We start from the raw sequence: 23,509 nt of genomic DNA on the forward strand, positions 1-23,509 counted from the left end.
TGCGCTTTTGTGATCGGAACAGGGTCGTTCTTTTTGGCTCATATTCTCATTTGTCAAATCGCCCTCTCTAGTTCCTGTGTGGCTCGATTCGAGCCATATGTTCCCACTCTCCTTGTGTGCCCACATGGCTCGACACATAGGTGCATTTGGTTAGTTTTATCATGGACACCTCACTTGCTAAGGTGTCACAACTTTCTAAATTTCAAAATTTCCTTGAATTTCTAAGTTTTTCTCTAATTTAAACCTTTTTAAATTATATTTTTTTTATCCCAAACTTTTAAATTTTTTCAATTTGACTCATGCATTTTATTTTATTTTTCTAACTATTTCAAATTTTGAATTATTTGTCTAAAAAATTTAAATTTTCCGAAGTTAGTTTAAATTAGTACTATTCTTTATCTATATTATTATTATTATTATTATTGTGATTATTATTTTATTAATATATATATTCACAAAAATATACATATTGTATTTATCTCATCAGTCTATTTCTGTGTATTATTTTATTAACATTTATATACATACAATAATTAGTCATCATATTTATCTTACTCAGTGATTTAGTTATTAATAGAAGTATACATATCATTTACTTGTTCATGAAATATAACTTGTTAAAATATAATTTACAGTTTCAATTTCTTCGAAGTTACTTGTGCATGAAAGAAACTACAGATATAAAATCTATAAATTTTATTTATACATATAAATAAAAAAGTAAAAGTAAATATCTCACTAAACTTAAGTCCTTATTCACGTTTTTTTCTCCTGAGAACGTCAAGCACAGATTGGGTAATGCAATAGGCTATTGCCTGCACAGTGACCATGGGGTTGACACCCAAAGCAGTAGGGAGAACACTAGCGTCTGCAACAAACAACCCTTCGACTTCCCACGTCTCTCCACTGGGTTTCACTGCCGATGTCCTCGGGTCGACGCCTAATCGACAGCTGCCCATCTGATGAGCTGAACATATAGGTGTGGACAAGTCACTCAATGCCCTTGAACTTTCATCTTTCACAAACTTTTCAAACTCATCCAAGCTTGCTTGCTTTACCTTTAATGTCTTTCCTTTGCAATGATGAGTGCCAATCTCTTCAGCCCCAGCAGCTGCCAGAATTCTCAATACCTTCTCCACTCCTTTCTTTAGGTTCATCTCATCTTCTTCTTCCATTTTGTAACTAATTGAATTGGGGGATTTCACAGTTCCTGATCCCTTATCTCTAGCCAATGCAAATATGTGGGCAGTCTTGGAAAATTTACACATTCTGCCTTTTATATCAGTGCCTGAGATCCACGGCATTAGTCCTGCAAACATTCCAGGGTGAAGAGCTGGTGTTTGTATCAACGCTCCATACTTAGATTTCTCAGAGCCTGCAACAACTTTAGACATGGCGGTCATGATCCCTCCTTCATAGGCTTTCTTATAGTGATAATGGGGGAAGTGTCCCCATGCCATTGTTACTGGATGAAGATGTAGATTGTTACCAATATTAGGGTTTTTTAGACCACTCTTCTTTAGTAAATGGGGAGTACAAAGAGCTCCACTGGCTATAACAATCACCTTAGCTTCTGCAATCCAGATTTGTTTTTCACCTTTCTGTTGGAATTCAAAAGCAACACCAACTGCTATTCCTTTTTTTTTTCCTTTTTCCCTTGCTTGTAGAACTTGTATGGCTTCACAACCGGGAAGGATTGCACCATGGCCTGAATTCATAACATCCACAAGCCATGTTTCTGATACACCAAGCTTTCTTCCATCTTTGCAGCCAAAACAACACCATCCACAGTAATGATCAGGTGGGGAATTCCGAGGGATATTCTCCACATCGTACCCTAATTCTTCACACCCTTTTCTCAGAATTTCATTGTTGAATCCTTCTTCTTGGATTTCGGATTGAACACCCATCTTTTCACATACTACATTAGTAGCTTCTCTGTATAAGTCACTGTCAAAAAGCTCCAGTTCATACTCGTCACACCATTCTTTGATTACATGAGCTGGAGTTTTTACAGAAGCTGACCAGTTGATAGTAGAGCCTCCACCAACAGTAGATCCTGCAAGCACCACCATGCCAAGATCATCACTTGCTAACAGACCTCCAGACAGATACATTTCTTGCATGGCAGGTCCTTCAAGAAGAGAAAGATTTCTTCTTGCACAATACTTTCCTTTCTCCAATACAAGGACTTTGTAACCTGCATTTGCAAGAACTCCGGCGACTACACCACCACCAGAGCCGGAACCGACGACAACTGCATCACATCCGATAATCATGGAAGGGTCTACAGCTAACTCTGGGAGCTTGAATTTCTGTCCATGAACACGGACGGTGAAACCAAATCGTCTCAAATCATCAGCAACTATGTCTGGTGGGCGTGCGAGATCAATAATGCCCTCATAGAGGGGTCCAAATGCTTTGTCTGTATCGTCATTCTGTGTTGATGAATGATCTGGATCAGGTCCAGCATAGCCTATTGCTTGCCATGACAAATTCTCGTTATTGTCGTTCACCTGGTAAGTAGAGTTTCGTTACTGGATAAGTTATGGGTAAATTTTGAATTAAACTTTAAGTAACTCTTACAATTGAATTTATTATTTATAAAATTATAAACTTATAAACTACTTTCTAATTTGTTAATAAAAATTAACTAGAGAATTAATCTCCTTTAGTCCTATCGGACTTCAAATTCTAAAGTGCTTGAAGTTTTAAAATGGTTGAATTATTTTAATTATTTTTTTTAAAGAAAATTTAAGACTGAAAACTTTCGAAGTATTTGGTAAGATTAAGGGAATTAACCTAAAATTTTGCTTAAATTAGTAGCTGGTTTTTTTGAATTAGAAAAAAGTATCTAATGAATATTTGGGAATAAGAATATTGGTCAGAAAATATTATGAATAAATTGGTTGAGCTACCTACCAAAAGACTTCAAAAATAAAAAATAAAATTAGTCTCAGGAACTTCCTTATTTTGAGCTAAAAGTTACCTGAGTACTTTGTGTATGTTGACAAACATGTTGTGACTTCTTTTACAGGCAATTTACAGGAAAAATGTAATTTAAGCACATAGAAAAAGTGATCAAACACTTTTACTTTCAGTTTGTATCATCTTCTCTCTTTTTACACTGTGTGAGTTGTCGTATTCTTTTACTTTCAGTCTTTAGTTCATTAGCTCTATCTCCTTATACTTCTCCTCATTTTTCGATTAAATTAGTCAACAAAATGTCTTTAAAATTTTGCCTAAAGTGATATAATTGTAATTCAAGTAGGCTTACCATTTGAAGCACTACAAGGAAGTCCTTTAGGTCTCAATTGTAATCCTACAAAAGGGATGACTTTATTTATATATTCCAAAGATCAATCTAGAGAAAATACACAAGATACTTTGAATGAAACTGAGCATCAAACTTTTAAAAAATTATCCCAATAGATTTTTAACTAAACTTTAATCATTTTTCTCATGACACTTCACAAAATAATTCATTTATTTCAAAAATGAATGAGTAATTGATTTAGATTGCGACACTTGATAATAATAATATGAGGTTGAGGCTTATTTCTTTAGCTTGTCAGAAGAGAACATTAAGTTGATAATATTTCATTGGACAAAAAATAATTTCTATTAGAGAAGTTAACACTCCTTATACCAGGAGTGTTGTTGCAAGTTTAATTTTAGAAACTAATAGGAAGTTTAACAGTACTTTTACATAAATGCAACTAATAATATCATTATCATTTCAATTTTAAACAAATGGTAAATTATTTCATTTGCTTGTTTTTGACACATTTTAATTTCTGTGTTTAAGATACATTTTTTCTAGTCAAACCAAATATTAAAAAATTAAAACAGAGTTAATCATACAAAATGAAGTGTTCATAAAACAAATAGAATTTTGTCTGAAAAACTACGTCAAAAATCTGTTACGAATATCAAACGTAAGTGAAATTCGAACTATCTTATTTTGAGTCTATCTAGAATATCAAGATATTTTAACAAATTGTACTAGAAATTCAAATATAACTACCTTTTAACATCTCATTGCCTTTGATAGGGATATGCCAAATTAATTTTCATTCTACAATTTTTTTATTTATATTTTTTGGTTTTTATTATTTTTTCTCATTATTATCTAACTAATTGTGTGAAAATTTTATGTATTTTTTTAAAGAATATAGAGATCATCAAACATTTTCTCATTTTTCTACAAAAATGGAAAAGAAATTTGCTTAATATTAAAAAGAAATATTTTTATACATTGTTTAGCATTACACATTGACCCTGAGTCAAAGTGAATGGATGAAATCATTGTCGAGTTTTTACAATGAGTTTAATAATATTAAAGTTAACATTAAGTAGGAAATCTCTAAACTTTAAACATATTATATTTGAATTGTATGCAACCTACGCGTCAATTTCATATTTTTTTGCAAGAACTCTCATGTCTTTTGTCATTTCAATGTCATAAAGTGGTAGGGAGATAATATTTTTAAATTTTATTAAAGAAAATATTCATGCATCATCTTCTTCTAAGTTTGTCTATAGTGGTTAAAACAATAGTAATTGTATAAGTATTATGAAAAAAAAATGAAACAAGATTTATTCATAAAAATTTTTTAAAATAATTTGATCTTCTAAAATGGTGGAATATGAATCAAGTGACATTCTCTATATTTCCTAGAATTACTCAAGAAATCTTAAATCCCCTTGCTTCTCTGAAAATATTTTAATATTAGGTAATGATTCGAAGCCAACAAGTTTAATAAATACTAGCTAATGGATTTTAAATCAAATGCCTTGGAAGTACTAACATTTTAAAATGATATAATGAAGTCATTATTGAAGATATACTACTTCTAGTGAATATAAAGTGGCCCATCATATTAGATATGGCTTTTGAAGTCAATGCTTTAACTAAGAATGTTATTTTTAAGAGTTAATGCCCTATTTTATCACTCACAATGTGGCTTATGATAAATAGGTTTCTTATATCAAAGTGAGTTCATAAGGGACTAGTGCTCATCATAAAGCTCATTTTGTGGCAAAAGACCTTCATTGACATTTAGGTATTAATTATTTTGACACTTTTAACCTACTTCGCAAGCTAGCTACTAAGTGCATTATATTTTTTTTTATTAAATAACACATATCATGTATTTATTAGATGGACGAGAGCAATGTGTTTCTCTAGAGCAAGCTAAATGACATATGTTGATGAGGCAATCTCTCAACTTTATTGGCAATTCCAATGCAACTTTTATACATAAACATTGTAAGGCCATCTACAATCTTAATCAAGATCTGAGGTGCGGTATGTTGCCTAATAAAGATTTTTTGCTATGAATTTTTTAACATCTTAAATCCTTTGCAATAAATGAGCTTCGAACTCTAATAGTTCGAGTCTTTGGTCATTAAAATTTCTAGAAAATGGGCAAAAAATCAACAACACGAGAAGCAGAACCCGTAAGCCGCAACCTGAGAGCCTGCAGTCTGGCCCGTAATCAGCCCGCGCGGACGAGCCTGCACACACATAATGCACTATTGTACACTGACAGCAAGCAACCGACAAGACGATTGCCTTGTCCCATCGACCATGTTTGGCCTTACTTGGCCATACCAAATGGGCCCCATTTCTACCCCTTTACTCAGTTCTCTGATCTCTGCCAAGTGGTGCAAATCCGACCTTCCTTACCCTTTATAAAGCTTTCTTCTCCTCTTCATTTTTCTCACCATTTTCTTCTTCAATTTATCAAGATTAGAGAAAAAGAGAGAACAGATTTTTAAAGAGATAAAATGAGCAAAAAAGAAAGGGAAGAATAGGAGTTTCACAAGCTTGTTCGAGGAATTTCTAGAAGCTCTTCCTTCACATCCAAAAAGACCAAGTCAACTTGGTTATGGTAAGAAGTTCTTTATATTTTTATCTACATTCGTAAGTGCTCTTTCTAGTTAATTAATTTGAATAAAATTGGATATTTGTTTAAATAAGTTCTATTGCTTGTTTGGTGACTTGTTTTGATAATTAGTCATGATAAAAATGTTTGGAATGATGGCTTGAAAAACACATGGATTTAACCCTTTGAAAATAGAGGATTATTGAAATGGATTTTCCTGCTTGCTTGGGTTCTTTACATTTATTCATGCTCGTACAATGAATTATTATTTAGATACATATATTCATGCTAGGATAGCTGCTAGTTTATATATATGGCATTATTAAACATGATGATTTGTGCATGAGTCCCCTTGAGGTCTAGTACTGTTTAATCCATGACATAGTTCGCATACTGCACGAAGACATGACGATTGGAAATTTGCATATGGGTTTGGCCCTTTGTTTTGCCTTGGTAATGGTGAAAAGGTATTCTAGTGAGTCTTGCCTCAAGAGGATGATCTGAAGGTCAAGTTTGATAAAAAAGCCTTCGGGTCGGATACAGGAAATGGACTTACGAATTGGACATATGAAAGGAAGCCTTTGGGTCAGACAAGCTACAGAATCTCAATGGATTCAAAAATAGTTGCATTGAGATATATAACATGTATAAGAAAAAAGTGTGTGAGATTATTGTAAGCATAAAATAGACAATTTGAAAAGAATGAGCAAATTCATTCGACTGTTATCTCCAAGGGGTTTTTGTTTCTCTATCCTCTAAAAAAATGTTAGTGAACCACTCCCTATGATAATCAGCGGTCTCTCTAATAAGAGTGAATACACATTAGGTACATGTATGACTATAGTGGTGAAGTACAACCATGGTCATAGTTTAGATGGAGAAATAAAATAAAATAAAAATAGCTCGAGAATGGGTCGGTGATTCACAGTTGAAGAACCCTTTTACCCTTAGTGGATATATATTGTAACAGTTTCGCACGAAGGTCAGTAAAAGACTTAATAAGCTTAGAAGTGATTTAGAATTCTAATCCTGATTGTATGATAGTTTTTCTGTTTGCAAAATGTGATACTTGTGTTACTAGTTTCCCTATGATGGTCAGTATGATGGACTTTTTTATTTATCGAGTATGTTATTGCTTTGGTTGTATATGAAGTAACAAGGATTTTGTGAAATGATTAAATGAGTCCATTCTACGACGATTCTCTAAAGTAAGAGGTACATAAATTATTTGTTCACGTCGTTCGCTTTTAAACCTTACTGGTGTGATTTTAATACTGTTTTCTTTATTGAGTTTACATAGAACTCACCCCTAATCTATGCCCTTCAGATGTTGAGAAAGTTGAGGGTTATTTTTCGATTCACCCTTGAAGCTCAACTAGACCTTTTATGGACCATTATAAATTGTCTATGACATCATTCAAGTGCAATAATTATTCTACACCCTAATGTAAAATCTTGTAGAACTTCACTTTGTAATTTATGCTTATAATTGCCATCTTATGGCCTTAATGTAATAATTTAACCTTAAATTAATTTGTAAGGGATTTTATATTTTCGCTTCAATGTCAAATTTTTGTTTTAGCACTCATAGCTATTTAAGTAGTTGGCTCTTTTTTACCCACAGGTATTTTGGGATGTCACAAATTTTTCTAATCTAATTTAGAGTCATCATTATTTATCTACACTAGTTGTATTGCTATCATGAAATTTCCATGTGTATGTGATGATGTGGTCATTAATATGGCTACGAATGAAGCAGCTTATGCAAGCTTTAGCCATTGAATTCAACCTTAAGGAGCCAACTAGGTCTAGGGGTTAAATTTATTATCAACCTCAAGGAACCCACCCATTATTTTAGTTGCAAGGTATTTTCATTTGTGAAGAGCATCAATATGTTGCCTCCATTGCGAATGGCTACAAAAATTACTGTTTAATCTTCATATCGAGCTTTTAAACCCTCCCATCATTTACTATGATAATCATGGTGTCATATACGTCATCTATTATCATATTTTACATTCTAACCTGGATTAAATTTCTATAGTTCTAATTTTTTGGACAAGGTAATAAAGGACTTTTTCCTAGTCATAACTCATGATTAGAGTGCATATTTACTTACTATTTCTTTTTCAAATGACAGGTCCATCTTCTCAACTCTCAAGTGAAAGTTTTATATCTCAATTTAATATTCCATCTGTGTGATCCTAGGAGGCCAAAAATTATTTCCAAAGATATAGTCTTACAGGTCTCGTCCTTGACAGACAAATAGTTCTAAAATCTTTTTGTTTTTTAAACAAGATCAACTCAAATGAAAAACTGAGTCCAAGTTTCCTAAACTGGAATGTAACTACATCCCTAACTACTTTCCTAAATGGGATTATTCTAAAGAATGGGTCAAGTTTGTTTAAACAGGAAGGCTTAAGGCTCAACTAGAGATTCATGGGCTTGAAGAATCACCAAAAAGGCCCATTGTTGGCCTAATCCGAGAGAAGCCCAAGTCTTGATCTAAAACTAGAAGGCATCAAGGCCTTACGGCCAATGAGAGGTCCGACATAAGGAGGCTGCACCAAGAGGAAAAAACCCAAGTCAAGACATAGGCTTTGAAGCCCATTAGGTGTGCACGAGAAGGCCCACATGCACGATTGAGCAGCCCGCGACCCAGCCAAGCCTGTACACTTGGAAGCATGCTGCACGTGCGAGAAAGTCGAAGTCACGCGCAGTAGGTAGCACATGTGTGGAACTACCACACACATAGCAACAAAGGCATGACCAACGCCTCGTACGCGCGAGAAAGAAATTCCAGCACCTATTCCACACTGTCTACGTGCCAGAATGATGTGACCCATGCACACGCACGAATCCAGCACTCGACCCACATATCTCCAATAAGCTACTCGCACAGGTAGCTTGATTTTGAGTCCTTTTGGACTTTCTTCTCTTGTTTTCCAAGTATACAATTATTCCAAGTGCAAGGGACTTCTTTAAAATTATCCATGTGATTAAAATGCCAAAATTTGAGCAAGATTTCTACTCAAATTAGAAGTTCAAGAAAGACAAATCTCCATAGAGATTTGGATGATGAGAGAAAATTATTTTATGATTTTGTTAGATTATTTTATTACTTAATTAGATTATTTTTTATTATTTTAATTAAGTTAAGACAAGACTTAATTATTTTATTATTTTTGTTTAAGTGTTTTAGTAGAATTAATGTTTAGAATTTCTATTTGAATTATGTAATCATATTTCTATTCGGATTAGAAAATAAAAGTCTATATAAAGGCTATGGATCCTATGATGTAATCACAACTTTCAGAATTAATAAAATTAAAGCTTTTCCTTTGTTTAATATTAGTTTTGGCTAATTCTTTTTGAATATCTTTAAGTTCTTCAAAGTTAGGAAGCTTTCTAAAGTCTTGCAAGAGTCGAGGAGTTGGAATCGACTTATCAGGTAAGTCATGGCGTCTTTCTTTTCTTTATTTTATTTCTTGATTATCTTGCTTTTGCATTACATCTTGGGTGGTTTTAGAAACATGACAGGAGGGCGAGTTAGGTGGTTAAGTTATCTAATCATATATGGTGTAAGGTTCCGAGAGTATGACGATCCTTCCAAATCCTCCTACATCACTATCTTATAGAGATATGATAAAAATAAGAACTAATCTACCTCATATTCGAACATTGCCTGTAATGACCCTGAAAATCTTCAAAGGAAATAAAAGATAATTAAATTGCGGAAGTGCAATAAATGTTTAGGGTTTATATTCCTTACCCAAATAACTTAAAGTACCAAACAGCATTACGGAATTCACTCTTTTGAAACATAAGAATAAGAAAAGAAACAGAAAATAAAGAAATCTAATATCTACTCACAATCTTCCTACAGATCAGGCTCTAGAACCTGATCTTCTTGATCTAAAATGGTTAAATAAGGGATAAGTTATACTAGCCCAGTAAGGATATCACACTATATTACCGACACAGAAGTAAAAGTTGGTATAAAATCAACACAATAATAGAGCACTTAATTTAAATAAATTTGTTTATCATAAATAAAGTTATTTACCATTCACTTACCGTAGTGGAATTCATAAAAATAATCTATGCAGACAATTAATATCATACATATCACAAGTCTATATACATCGTCAATAAATCAAACAATAAATGTCACTTTTTCACCAGCCTACTAGTATCAATGGGGGTTCATAAGAATGTCTCCGTTACACGCGAACCCTTTCCTTTAACAATCTCAATTACGGGATGTTCTCATATCCCGTCGAGTATGAATGCTAAATTATTAAATCTCAATACTCCATCCGGTATGAGGGTGAAGCGGGTCGTCCTCATACTCCGTCTGGTATAAGCACCAAATTATCATGTCTCCATACCCCGTTCGGTATGAGACAACATTCACAGTAGGGTTTTTTATGTACCCAGTCCGTCCACCATCTCTCAGGATATCCAGTAAGGCTACCGTTTTCATCTATTCATCTTCCCACACAACTTTCTCATTTTTCGTTAGTCTCCATTTTTCAAATTAACCATAAACACACAAACAAACAAACATGCATAAGGAAATAAAATCATATCTCAATTTTCCAACTAAACGGTGATTACGTAAGGCAGCAATACATGCATTCAAACTATAAAATTGATAAATCAGATATTATCATACTTTTAAACTATAAAATAAAGCAATAAAAATTAACAGAGAACAATTTTCGGTTCTGGCTTCATTAGAAATTGGTAATTAATTACGCACATTTATTAAATTCGCACAAATACTACATCATTATTTATTTAAACTTTAATTTTATGATAGGTCATAGGATGAGGGATCCTTACTCGATTTGATATCCGAAAAGCTAAATTATTTGACTACGCCTACGAGGGATTCCTGGGTTCCTTGAATTTTTTTTTCAGAAATTAAAATGCGTTAATAGTACTTATAAATATCCCAAACAAACACAAAATCAGTCACAAGGCCACTTGGCCAATTTCAGAATTTGGGCGCCGTGCTTCGGCGACGGCGGCGATCCACCTCGGGTCAACTGTTTTCACCCGATTTTGCATCAATCCTTACGAAAAAACACGTTAAAGGGTATCGGTTGGCCAAAAAAATACAAAAAACTGAAACTCACCAGCGGCGAGGCTCTTCGGTGCGGCAGCTCCTCCGGCTCACGTTGCAGTTGGGTGTTTTACTCCAGTCAACCTGTAGAGAATGACACGGTGATCACAACGGTGAAAAAATTACACATAACGGGAATCGGGAAGGGCCTCATCGGAGGTGTTTTGTAAAATTCCCCGCGACAATGCCGCCGAGCTTCGCCGGTATTTTTCGGTCAATTGACCATTTTTTTTGCTCTAATTTAGCCATGGGTGAGCTTAAAATTAAATTTCGAGCAAAAAAATAAGTTTTTACCTTTTTTAGCGGTCGGAAAGGGTTTTGGTGCAGTGGCAGATGGCGGTGGCTCCTTCTTAGCGGCCAGGTCTTCTTCTCCAACGAAGGGTTCTAGTAGTTAGGGTTAGGGTTTGGTGCGAATGAGAGTTATTTATATCTGTCCGCTTTTGATCTAGGCCATTCATTGCGATCCAACCTGAACCGTTTATCGCGATCCAATCTGGACCGTCCGATTACATTTGAATATAGTTGTTCGATTGCGTTCGGGAGGGAGTGCATCCAAGCCGTCCGTGCATGCGGGAACGGATCTAAGCCATTCGATCGCGGGTACGCGGATCGCCCGCATGGCACCGCATCAGCGCCCATTGCCACGTGGCGCATCCTAGTTCGTCGACGCTGCTGACCAGGCATCCTACGTGGTACTTTTTTTAAATTGCATTTTAACTCATAGTTTTCGATTCTTCTTTCAAAAATACCCCCAGAACCCAAAGTTTTACCCATTTTTTCCAAAATTTCTTTCAATTTCATCCTTCATCAATTTTACTTCCTTTTTTACTCTAAATTAAAATTAAAAATTAAAAAATTAAGAAATTATATTTATAAAAAAATCTTAAATTATATTAAAATTAAATTTAGGGTATTACATTGCCTATGTTATAAGGACATTCATATTTACATAGTTTTAGTTGTTATGTCTATCCTAATGCTTCTAATGAACCTAGGCTTTCATTAAAAGACATATATATATATATCAAAGAGTGTAATATAGAAAAAGAAAAGAAACATAATTACTGCTAACTAGGGTTAAAGATTCATATATTGATATTGCAACTCATGCATATCGACATTGTTAGTTATTTGTAAATTTTATCATTATTATTAGACTCTTATTCTTTACAATACAAATATATTTAACTTGTCTAGATGAATTGCTGCAATTTAATGATAACTCTTAATTGAATCATAATGATTTATTCTATGCTATTTAAAACTAAATCTAGTCAAAATTTTCATGTCATATATAAACATTTTCACATGAAAAGAAGATTATTCGCTCATACAGCCCCAAACAGTTATTATATAGTCAGTTGGGGGGGGGTATACTAATGAAAACATAATCTACAATAATATTTTTTTTCTTTACTATAGATCAATTTCTTTATAGTGTGACAAATAAACTATATGATGAATCTACGGTTTAATTGGTTTAGATAGATTTGCATGTTTCAATTGGAAAACTTGTATTTTTAATTTGATATTAGAGACAAATTTCAACAATTATTGTATTGCAATGATGTGCAGGGAAGTTTTGTAAGAGATTTAAGTGATCACTATTAATTTTATTTTTAATATTAGAATTGCTTGCTAAATTATTAAGTTAATTCTTCTAATATTTTTAAATATTTAAATTAATTTTTTGTTAGTTTTTGGCATTTTGAATTTATGTACTTTAAAAAAAAATTGATTAAGTGTTTGATAATATATTATACACTAAAAATGTTAGTGAAAGTGAGTAGTAGTAATAAGTTTTGCATGTGACTGTTTCTGATTGTATAGATTTTCATTTAAGTGACACCTGGCTTTCTAAAATTGAAAAACTTTCTATTTTTTAATTATTTTTTATATAATAAAAAAATTTTAAAAATTAAAAATTTCAAAAAATAATTTATCTTCTTGCTCCACCGCGGCGGCTACATCAAGCTGGCCTTCGACCACTTCTGCATCCACACCAGTTTGCGGTGCTCGACACCTCTTCTGGCTGCATTCGTGAATGTGTCAGAGCAGGCAACATTGACAAGTACATGGCTCTTGTCGTTCAAGTGGAGGATCTGGGCTCTCGTCCATATTTTTGTTCTCACGCTTGCTTGATCCAGAGCTTAGCCGTGTGGGCAGGATAAATTCTTCTTCCGAATTGGCAACGTATCCGTCGTCTCCTTCCTCTCTTCTCCTCATCATCTGCAAGCTTCGTTTGAGACTGATTTTATTTTGCTTAATTGTTTTTTCATTTTATTTTTATAACATAATTATAATTGGAGTAGCGGGTTCTGTTTCCGCTTTGTTGAACACTTAGGAGGAGGATAAGGAGAGAGAGAGAAAGAGAGAGAGCTGAGCTTCTCTCTCTTCTGGTTATGCAAATTCCACTTGTAATTTTTGTGGGATTTTGTTTTTTTCTTTTGGGGATATAAGGTCTGTTTGTAGATGGGAAAATGAACGCGATGCGTCGCTTCAAGAACATTGCTTCTTGTTGCTCTTCGATTTCTTCGGATCCCGTAAGCTTCCTTTCTTTTATTTTTTTAAGCTTCCACGGAAGCTTGCAAATGATGAAGGGAAGAGAGGAAGGAGACGACGGAGACGTCACGCACTTGGAGGAAGAATTTATTACTTTTTTATGTTTTTAATTTTTAATTTTTATATTTTTATTATATTTAAAAATAATTAATATTTTTTACAAATAAAATATTATTTGACATCTGATATAAAAATTTATTTAATTAAAAATAATTGAAATTATTTACACTGACACTTCAACTAACGGTATTAATATAAATTAATGGGGTCACTAAACTTAAAAACTTATAACGACCAAAAGTGAAAAAGAAATACAATAACTAATTTAAATATTTAAAGTTATATAGCACGGGACTAATTTAATAGTTTAATTTTTTTTATAATTAATTAAAAGGGTGATAATAAAATTGTCAGGCAAGTACATGAGAGAATATCACCTTTTTAGACTTTTTAGTTTAGGCAGATATTATGATGATAACCTTGCGTTCAATGTATCATATATATAAATATTAAAAACTGTGTGTGTGTGTGTGTGTGTATATATATATATATATGTAAATAAAAAATAAAAAGAGTTAATGGATGCTAAGCATTGATACCTGAGTAAAGAAGACGAGTAGAGTGAGAAGCTTGATGGATTTGAAGAGAGTTCTAAGGAGATAGAAGTAGCTGAAAGACCATGAAAGTAATATTTCCTCTCTCTGGTTGTAACACAATTCTGAGAATTTATGGAAGAAGGGAAACTCCATTGACAGGCTTCTCCTCCCGCATAATATGAAGCTCCCGATCCATGTAGAAAGCAGCCATAGAGCAACTCTCATTAGCCACTTCTTCGGGTGCTTCAATTTCTCACTTATTATCTCTCCCACCTACATTATTTTTTCTTTTTAGCTCTAACTTTTCAATAATATATGTCTATAATATATACTAACTTACAAGTTCTGGCGTTCCGGCCATGGAAGCCGACGAATGATAAAAGGTGGTGGTGGCTTGATCGACATCTCCAAGGCTGTCGTGGTTGATGGATGGCAACAGAGTATCACAAATGGCGACCAGAGACTCCATTTCACCACTCGACAGTCTCTGATCACTCTCTTTTCTTCCTCCTTCATTGCCACCTAACTCAATCGCTTGCTCTTCTGTTTTCCCACGCTTCTCCATTCTTCATCTCCTTAACATTCTACTTCTAAATAAAGTAACCTATTCATAACTATATATTCTTAAATTAAATTCTCTCTCTTTGTTTTTCTTGAAATAAGAGAAAGAAATGACGTCATAAAAAGAATTCAATAAGAGTTGAATAATTATATGTAATGAGTAAATTAAATGATGATTAAGACATTTTTTTAATATGCATGTAGGGCTTGATGTCCAAAGAGATTTATGTTATATTACCAGTACCTAAAGGTAATTAAGGAGAAGAAATAAGCCGGCAGATCTCACAATTACAATTAGTTTATTTTTAAATTTTTATATATAAAAGATAATAAGTTAGACTATATTTACAATAAATTTTACAATTTAATGTATGTCAACATTTACTTTAATTATTGGACCATGTAAAATTATATTAAAATATATAAAAAATAATATGACACGAAATTATATTAAATTTAAAGTATGTCAGCTATACTATAATTCAGTCATAAATCTTGTTTTTGTTAAAAAAAAAAAAAAACATAAAATATTTGTTATTGTGAGCTATATAGCTTAAGCAAATCAAATTAATTTTTGGTGTTAACTTTACTAGCTATAATTAATATTTAGTTCCAATCACTTCAAAACTCTACAAACAACAAATATGAGCAAAACAAAAGAATTTCTTATTTTTATAAATAATAAAAATAAAAAAAAAATTTACAATTGCATTTAAAAATAACATATTAAAATAATTTTGGAAGTTTAATTATCAAATTGTAGTAAATTTAACTTTTGGGACCTAATTGTTACATAAAAAGCAATTTTGTGATTAAAATTTTATTTTTCTGTTTTTATTACAAAATTACTTATTATGTTATTTTTTATTCTATTAGAAATATGTAAGTAATATGAAACGCATATTTAAGCATCACTTATTGTAAAATAAAAAATTAAATTAAATTAAATTTAAACCATTAATTTTAAGTTGCATCTCCAATTATTACATTTTCTCTAGAGATGATTATACATTTTTCATATTGGCATTACCGTCCATTTCAAAATAGTTAACAATTACAACTTTACTGTAACGGCCCCGGAAATTAAAGGGAAACGTATATATAAAATTTTAAGTGCGGAAGCGAAATGAAATATTATGATTAACATTCATTACACAATAACCAAAACGTATTAAACATATGAAAGAATAAGCTAACTAAAGTAAATACTAGAAATGAATACTATAAGGAAAATTATAAAATCTTTAGGCATCTACTCGTCGTCTTCCTGCGAAACGGACTCGGGAACCAAGTCCTCATGATCTGAAAGGGTTAAGTAAGGAATGAGCTACACTAGCCCAGTAAAGATGTCACACTATCTCACTGTCACAGAAGTAAAGATTGGTAAAAAATAAAAACGACCAATTGAGCGTAATTTATAACAAATTCATTTATCAATAATAAAATCTTTTACTGTCCACTTACCTCGGTGAGATTCATGAAAACAACTTATGAAAACAATAACATTATAATATCATGAAATCATACGCACTCTGTAAGATAACACATGTCATACTTTTAATATTTCAATCATCAGGCAATAAATTTTCTTTTTTACCAACCTACCAGTATCCATGGGGATCTATAGGGGTCTCCGCTATACGTGAATCATTCACCTTAATAACTTAACTTCAGGGCAGTCCCTATACTCCGTCCGGTATGGGCGCCAAAACCATAAACCTCAATACCACGTCCGACATGAGGGTGAAGCGGGCCGTTCTCGTACCCCGTCCGATAAGAGCGCCAAAACATTTGAAGTCTCCATACCCCGTCCGGTATGAGAGACAACGTTCCCAGTAGGGTTTTCTATGGACCCGGTCCGTGCACCATCTCTCAGAATATCTAGTGAGGCTGTCGACTTATCCATTTATCGATTCACATACATTTTCTATTCTTTTCTTAGTTTTCTGTTTCTCACATAATCATGAATATTTAAACCAGTAACGAGTATCCAACAATGCAAACATATCATCGAATTCAAAAAATCAAGCAGTAGTGAAGTAAACAATGATTCATGCATTCAAAACAATAAAATAAATAGATCAGAAACCACAATGCCTTTAAAACTGTAAGATAACTAAAACAGCAACTGACCGAAAATATATCAGATTCGGGCTCCATTAGCAACCTTAATCAATTATACATATCTATTAATTCATAAATTACCATTTTATTATTTATTAAGCTTTAAAGTCGTTATAGGAAATAGGGTGAGAGATCCTTACTTGATTCGAAGTCTAAAATCGATTTTTCACTGTGATGTGGCTGCTGACGTGGCGTAATTTTTTTAAATTACGTTTTGACCTCCAGTTTTTTATTTTCTTTTCAAAAATACCCCCAGAATCTAAATTTTTACCCATTTTTTCCTAAAATCATTTTCAATTAAATCCAAAAAATAATTTTACCCCTTTTATCATTATTATTATTTTTATTTCTATTAAATTAAATTAAATTAAATTAAAATCACGTAATTATTACCTAATAAATTAAGTATTAAAATAAAATAAAATCAAAATAATTCCAATAATAATTAAATAAAAAATTTGGGTGTTACTGTAACGGCCCCATAAATTTAAATGAAATGTATGTATTAAAAATCTCAAATACAGAAGCGTAATAAAAATTTTGATTAACATACCTTACACAATAACCAAAACGTACTCAAAACATAAAGGAACAAACTAACTAAAAGATATACTCAAAATAAGAACTATAAATATAACTATGAAGTCTTTAGGCATCCCCTTCGCCGTCTTCTTGCGGAACGGGCTCAGGAACAACGTCTTCCTGATCTGAAATAGTTAAATAAGGAATGAGCTACATCAGCCTAGTAAAGACATCACACTATCTCACCTCCACGGAAGTAAAGGTGGGTAGAAAACAAAAATGACCAATGGAGCATAATTTATAACAAACTCGTTTATTAACATAAAAACCTTTACTGTCCACTTACCTCGGTGAGATATATGAAAACAACATATGAAAGCAATAACATTATCATAATCATGAAATCATATAGACTTTATAACATAACACTCACCATGCCTTTGCATTTCAATCATTAAACAACATATTTTCCTCTTTTACCAGCCTACTAGTATCTAAAGGGATCCATAGGGGGTCTCCGCTACCCGTGAACCATTAACATTAATAACCTGATTTCATGGCCGTCCCCATACCCCGTCCAATATGGGCACCAAAACCATAAACCTCCATACCCCGTCCAATATGGGCACCAAAACCATAAACCTCCATACCCCGTCCGGTATGAGGGCGAAACGGGCCGTCTTCATACCCAGTTCGGTATGGGCGCTAAAACACATAAGGTCTCCATACCCCGTCTGGTATGAGAGACCACGTTCCCGGTAGGGTTTCCTACGGGCCCGGTCCGTCCACCATCTCCCAATATATCTAGTCAGGCTGTCTACATTATCCATTTATCAATTCACATAACCTTTTGCCTTTTTCCTTGATCTCAATCATCCAATCATACACAACATGTAAACCAGTAATTGACACCAAACAAGACAACACAGTATTGGGTTCACCATAATACAAACCATAATAAAAGAAATCATGATTCATGCATACGAGACCATAACATAATTACATCAAACATTATACTGCATTTACTACTGAAAATTAGATCAAACAACAACAGACCAACACTGTATTAGACTCGGGCTCCATTGGCAACCTTAATCAATTATGCATCTATAAAGTCACAAAGTACAGTTTAATTATTTATTTAGCTTTAATACCATGATAGGAAATAGGGTGAGGGGTCCTTATTTATTTTGGGGTCTGAAATCGACTCTACAGTGCGCCTACGGGCTGTCCCTAATTTTTCTGAATTTTTTCTGAAAAACTGAAACGTACTACCGGTACCTGCACGTGTCCTAAAAATTCCCAAATTAGACCTAGGGCCCCTTTCAGCCAATATCAGAATTCAGGCATGGCGGCGGCGGATCCGCCTCGGGTTGGTCGATTTCGGCCGAATTCGGCCAAACTTGCATCGATCCCTGCGATAAAGCAACCCTAGGGCCATCGGTTGGCCAAAAAATCACGAAAAATCAAGACTTACCGGCGGCGGTGCTCTCGGGTGCGGCGGTTCCTCCGACGTGAGTCACGTTTTGATGTTTGGCTCCGATCAACCTGTAGAGAAAAGAACAGTGATCACAGTGGTATAAAATTTGCATTGAACGGAGGCCGGGAAGGGCCTCATCAGAGGCAAAAACATAGGGGAGTTGCAGCGGCGGCGCCAGACTTCGGTTGGGTTTTCCGGCCGTTTGGCCGGTGGTTTGGCTCCGGTTTGGCCATAAACAGACTCAGCATCAAAAAACGAATCAGGAGGAGAAAATTTACCTCGATTGGCGGTCGAAAACTTCTCCGGTGCGGCAGCGGATGGCGGCGGCCGGCTCCTCCGGCGTCTGGTTCTTCTTCTCCGGCGAGGCACTGGTGGCTAGGGTTTTGTGGTCAGGTGTGGGTGGGGTTATTTATACCCTTTGCCTTTTAATCTCAACCGTCCATCATGATTAAATTTGGACCGTCCGATCGCAATTTAATTGGGATTAAATCTGGACCGTCCATCGCGATGCAATCTGGGCCGTCTGTGCGCATGAATCTGGGCCGTCCGTGCTCACGTTTGATCTGGGCCGTCCGTGCGCGCGGGAACGGATTTGGGCCGTCCGATCGCACGCACGCGGATCGCCCACGTGGCTCGTCCCGTGTCAGCGTTTCCTTGCCACGCAGCGTGTCCTGGTTGGCCGGGGCTGCTGACGTGGCTGTTGACGTGGCACAACTCTTTTAAATTGTATTTTGGCCCCCCGATTTCTGATTTTCTTTTCAAAAACACCCACATAATCCAAATTTTCACCCCTTTTTTCCAAAATCAATTTCAATTAAATCTAAATAATATTTTTACCTAATTTTATCATTATTTTTATTTTTATTTTCATTAATTTAAATTAAATTAAATTAAATAAAAATCTAAAAAATTCAAATACAAAAAAAGAAAAATAAATAAAAAATAAAAATAATAAGAATAAAATTAAAAATATATATATACTTGGGCGTTACAGTTACATTTAAAATATATATAAATGTGGATATGTAAACTTGCTCCATAATTGTTTTCTCCCTAATTCTCCTATTTGGTCCTAGGTTTAATAGGTCCACTGGCCCTTGACCTTAGGTGCTCAACTTAGGTTTAGATTGTTTATTGTATGGTGTTAATTTTAATGTTTCTAAAAGATTATCAAAAAATAATAATTTTTTTATGGTTAAATCTCGTCATACATATTTCATTGGTAAACATGCCACATTTAATTTTTTTTCTCAACAAAAAGAACATACTAGATAACATTAAATAAAAAAAAATGTTAATAGTGCTTGCTGTTTGCATCAAACAAGCCTTAGATAAATCCTATAAAGATATATAACCTCTTAATTTGCCCTCTGAAGGGCAAACAATCCTTTTGTCCACCTCGATAACCATAAGGAATGACATTTTTTTAATTTAAATCTGCCCAAACTAACTTGTACGAAGTTGTTTCGTTATAGTTTTACTATTAATCAATAGCTTCTAGTTAGATCATGTTTTGCTTGATGGGATAATAGACCAAGCTAGGTAGGTTTAGATTTGGCATGGCAAAACCTAATTGAACTCAACTTGATATATATATATATATATATTGGTAAAATAATTAAATATAACTATAGATATAAAGAAAATCTAAATCTAATATATTTTTTTTAATTCACTTTCCAAAACACTTTGTCTCCATTCCTTTACACTTGACCAATCACCAAGCAACACCAATAACCTATAGTGACCAGCTCGTGAATGTCTTTCTCTTACCCCTTAGTTAATTTATACCAGACACTATTTGCTTATTCTCTAGCCTTTAGCTATACAAATGTTTTTTATTTTTTGTGTTTGTTTCTTCTTTCTTAGGAAAAGGTTAAACTTGCAAAACCAACATATAAGTGGGATGAGCATAATACTGATAATCTGTAAACCTAATACATCCTAAAGAACTTTAAAAATTTGCTCTAAACCTGGGGTTATGTTCTATATGTAGAAAACCATCAATATTTGACCATATTTGCCTCAAACCCAAACCATTGTGATCTCTAATAAAGACATATAGTTATCTTACTTATGCTTTTGGATTTGATAGTCTTATTTGTCTATCTGTCTTAACCTACTTGCACCCATCTAATGATCTTATGTCCTATCTCACTAGCAAAATGCTCATCATTTCTAACGGTTAAAGCCACAAATAAAATTGATTACCTTCAAATCGAACACCACACCTACTCACTAAGCTAAGTCATTCCCATAAGTCATTCCCTAATGGCAACATTTCATGCATGAGGAACTTTCTGCTCTGTAAAATACATGTACCTGGACCTTAGATCTCAAACCTCCTACAACTAATATCGTTGGCAATAAATGGGTTTACAATATCAAAAGAAAACTAGATGGCTTAATCGATAGATACAAGACTCACTTAGTTGCCAAAGGATATCATCAACAATCTAGTATTAACTTCAAAGAGACCTTCAGTCCAGTGATCAAAGCAACCATCATCCCCACTAGTTTTTCCTACGCAACTACTCAAAGGTGGTCTTTACTCCAACTTCACGCTTTCTTACATGGCTTCCTCAATATGGATATCTACATGGACTGGTCCCAGGGCCTTGTTGATCCCTTCAAACCAAACTATGTTTGCAAGCTTGCTCGGTCATTTTATGGTCTTAAACAGGCTCCTCAAACCTAATTTGAAAGGCTACGCTCCTTCTTTATTTTTCTTGGTTTTCATGATTCTAAAGCTGATACCTCCTTGTTTATTTACAAGCATAACTACTTTCAATGTCTTTCTCCTAGTCTATGTAGATGATATCATTATCACCAACTCTTCTCCATAGGTGGTTCACTATATTATTTCCTCCCTTTAATAAAAATTCTCAGTCAAAGACCTTGGCAAGATTTTCTATTTTTTTGGAGTCTAGGTCACTCATACACAACATGGTCTCTTCTTAAATCAACAACAATATCTCCTTGATATTCTTGATCAACTTGGCATGACTGACGCCAAAGGTTGCTCCACACCAATTGCCATACCATTTTTTGTCCAAAACAGACGACAACCTCTTCCTGATGGAACTTAATACCGTAAAAAAATTGGTGCACTCTAATATGTAATAATGATATGATTGAACATATCCTTTAAGTCAATAAACTTTATCAATTACTACACTCTCCCACTGACGAACACTAGAAAGCAGTCAAAAGGTTACTTAGGTACCTACCTCACACCATATGTTATGGGTTATTTTTCACATTAGATTCCTTCTGCCAATTTTAATGCTTCACTAACAGCGACTAGGGTGGTTGCTAAGATGACCATCGCTCCACCAATGGCTATGCTATATACATGGGTCATAATCTCATCTCCCAAGTCTTTAAAAAGAAAACAACAATTGCCCGATCGTCCACCAAAGTGAATATAAGGCACTAGCAAATGGCACCTACGAACTAATATGGCTTCAGGGTTTGTTTTCAGAACTTGGCATTCCACACTCAAGTCCATCAATTCTCTAGTGTGATAATATTATAGTCATTTACCTTTCCTCTAACTATATGTTTTCTGCTCACACAAAATATATCGAGTTTGATTACCACTTTGTACGTGATTGAGTCACCGTTGGCTAACTTTCATTCACTTTATCTCTACTGACGATCAAATTGGTGACATCTTCACAAAGCCATTGTCCACTGCTCGGTTTCTCTATCTCAGACAAAAATTCTGTCTCCTACCTTGAACAGCATTGACTTGAGGGGAGGTGTTACAAGATAACTCTTCCCTGCTTAATTTTAGCATGTGCAACCCATCTCTTCTCCTTCTGAGTGTATCTAACAAATCTTCTCATGTTTATCTCTATATAGTGTATGTCTATACAAATCAAATGCCCTCGTAATAAGTAGTGAACAACAGCTCAGTTTCTCAAATCTTAACATAACCAAATCATCTAATTATATGATACTCTATAGAAAATAAGGAATAATGGAGACTATTATTGAGGATAAAAATTGTGTGTTATATTTTTACCCGTAAATGTTTATACATATTATTACATAAAAAAAATATTTTTAGAAATATGAATAATTATAAAAATAGAATGTTGTTCTTTTATATTAAGTTTAACAAAGTTAAAAAAATGACGAGGGTACAAAATCATATCCTTATAATACTTATTTAAAATAATTCTATAATTTTAAGAAATTGATTTATTGGAATGTGATAGCAGGGATAGAAGAAAGCGAGAACACGTGGTGGGGGTGAAGAAGTGAATCACATCATGCATGCAACTGGTTTGAGAAAATTAATGTAGTACAACGGTTTTTATTGACTCTGTCTTTAATTAGTAATGATCCTGCCACCCTAACATTTAATTTTTCTGAATTTTTCCGACTTCTTTTTCCCAAAGTCGTAATCATTAAATTGAAAGCAATTGCATGCGGACAAAATCATCCTTAAGGATATCTGGTTGAGAGTGTCATGATTTATGGCTGGTATAAAATTACTTTTAAAAAATTTATTTATTATTTAAATTTTAAAAATAATGATGTTATCATTTTCTCATCCTTAATCAGTGCATGAAAGTAGTTGTAAGGACGAAAATTATTGATCCTGCATCAATAAATACATTTATAAATCGTG

At 33.8% G+C, this 23,509-nt stretch overlaps 1 protein-coding gene across 1 annotated transcript; it reads right to left on the reverse strand.

Moving 5' to 3' along the window:
- Positions 1-614: 614 nt before the first annotated feature.
- On the reverse strand, positions 615-14,849 carry LOC110824848 (Long-chain fatty alcohol dehydrogenase family protein). The gene is made up of 3 exons (XM_088216176.1): positions 14,521-14,849; positions 14,184-14,453; positions 615-2,516 (listed from the first exon to the last, which is right to left on the reverse strand). Exons 1-3 carry the CDS (start codon positions 14,743-14,745, stop codon positions 753-755), a joined length of 2,259 nt encoding a protein of 752 aa, XP_088072302.1. The 5' UTR covers positions 14,746-14,849; the 3' UTR covers positions 615-752.
- Positions 14,850-23,509: the final 8,660 nt, after the last annotated feature.

The sequence above is a fragment of the Carica papaya genome, chromosome 3 (genome assembly GCF_054855325.1).
Source record: "Carica papaya isolate Zhongbai chromosome 3, ASM5485532v1, whole genome shotgun sequence".
Classification (NCBI taxonomy): domain Eukaryota; kingdom Viridiplantae; phylum Streptophyta; class Magnoliopsida; order Brassicales; family Caricaceae; genus Carica; species Carica papaya.

Coding starts and splice junctions, on each gene's coding strand:
- LOC110824848 (XM_088216176.1), bottom strand. CDS start 14,745: ATGGAGAAGCGTGGGAAAACAGAAGAGCAAGCGATTGAGTTAGGTGGC. Junction 14,454..14,520: donor TGGCCGGAACGCCAGAACTT/GTAAGTTAGTAT, acceptor AAAATAATGTAG/GTGGGAGAGATAATAAGTGA. Junction 2,517..14,183: donor TACTCGTCTTCTTTACTCAG/GTATCAATGCTT, acceptor TCTACTTACCAG/GTGAACGACAATAACGAGAA.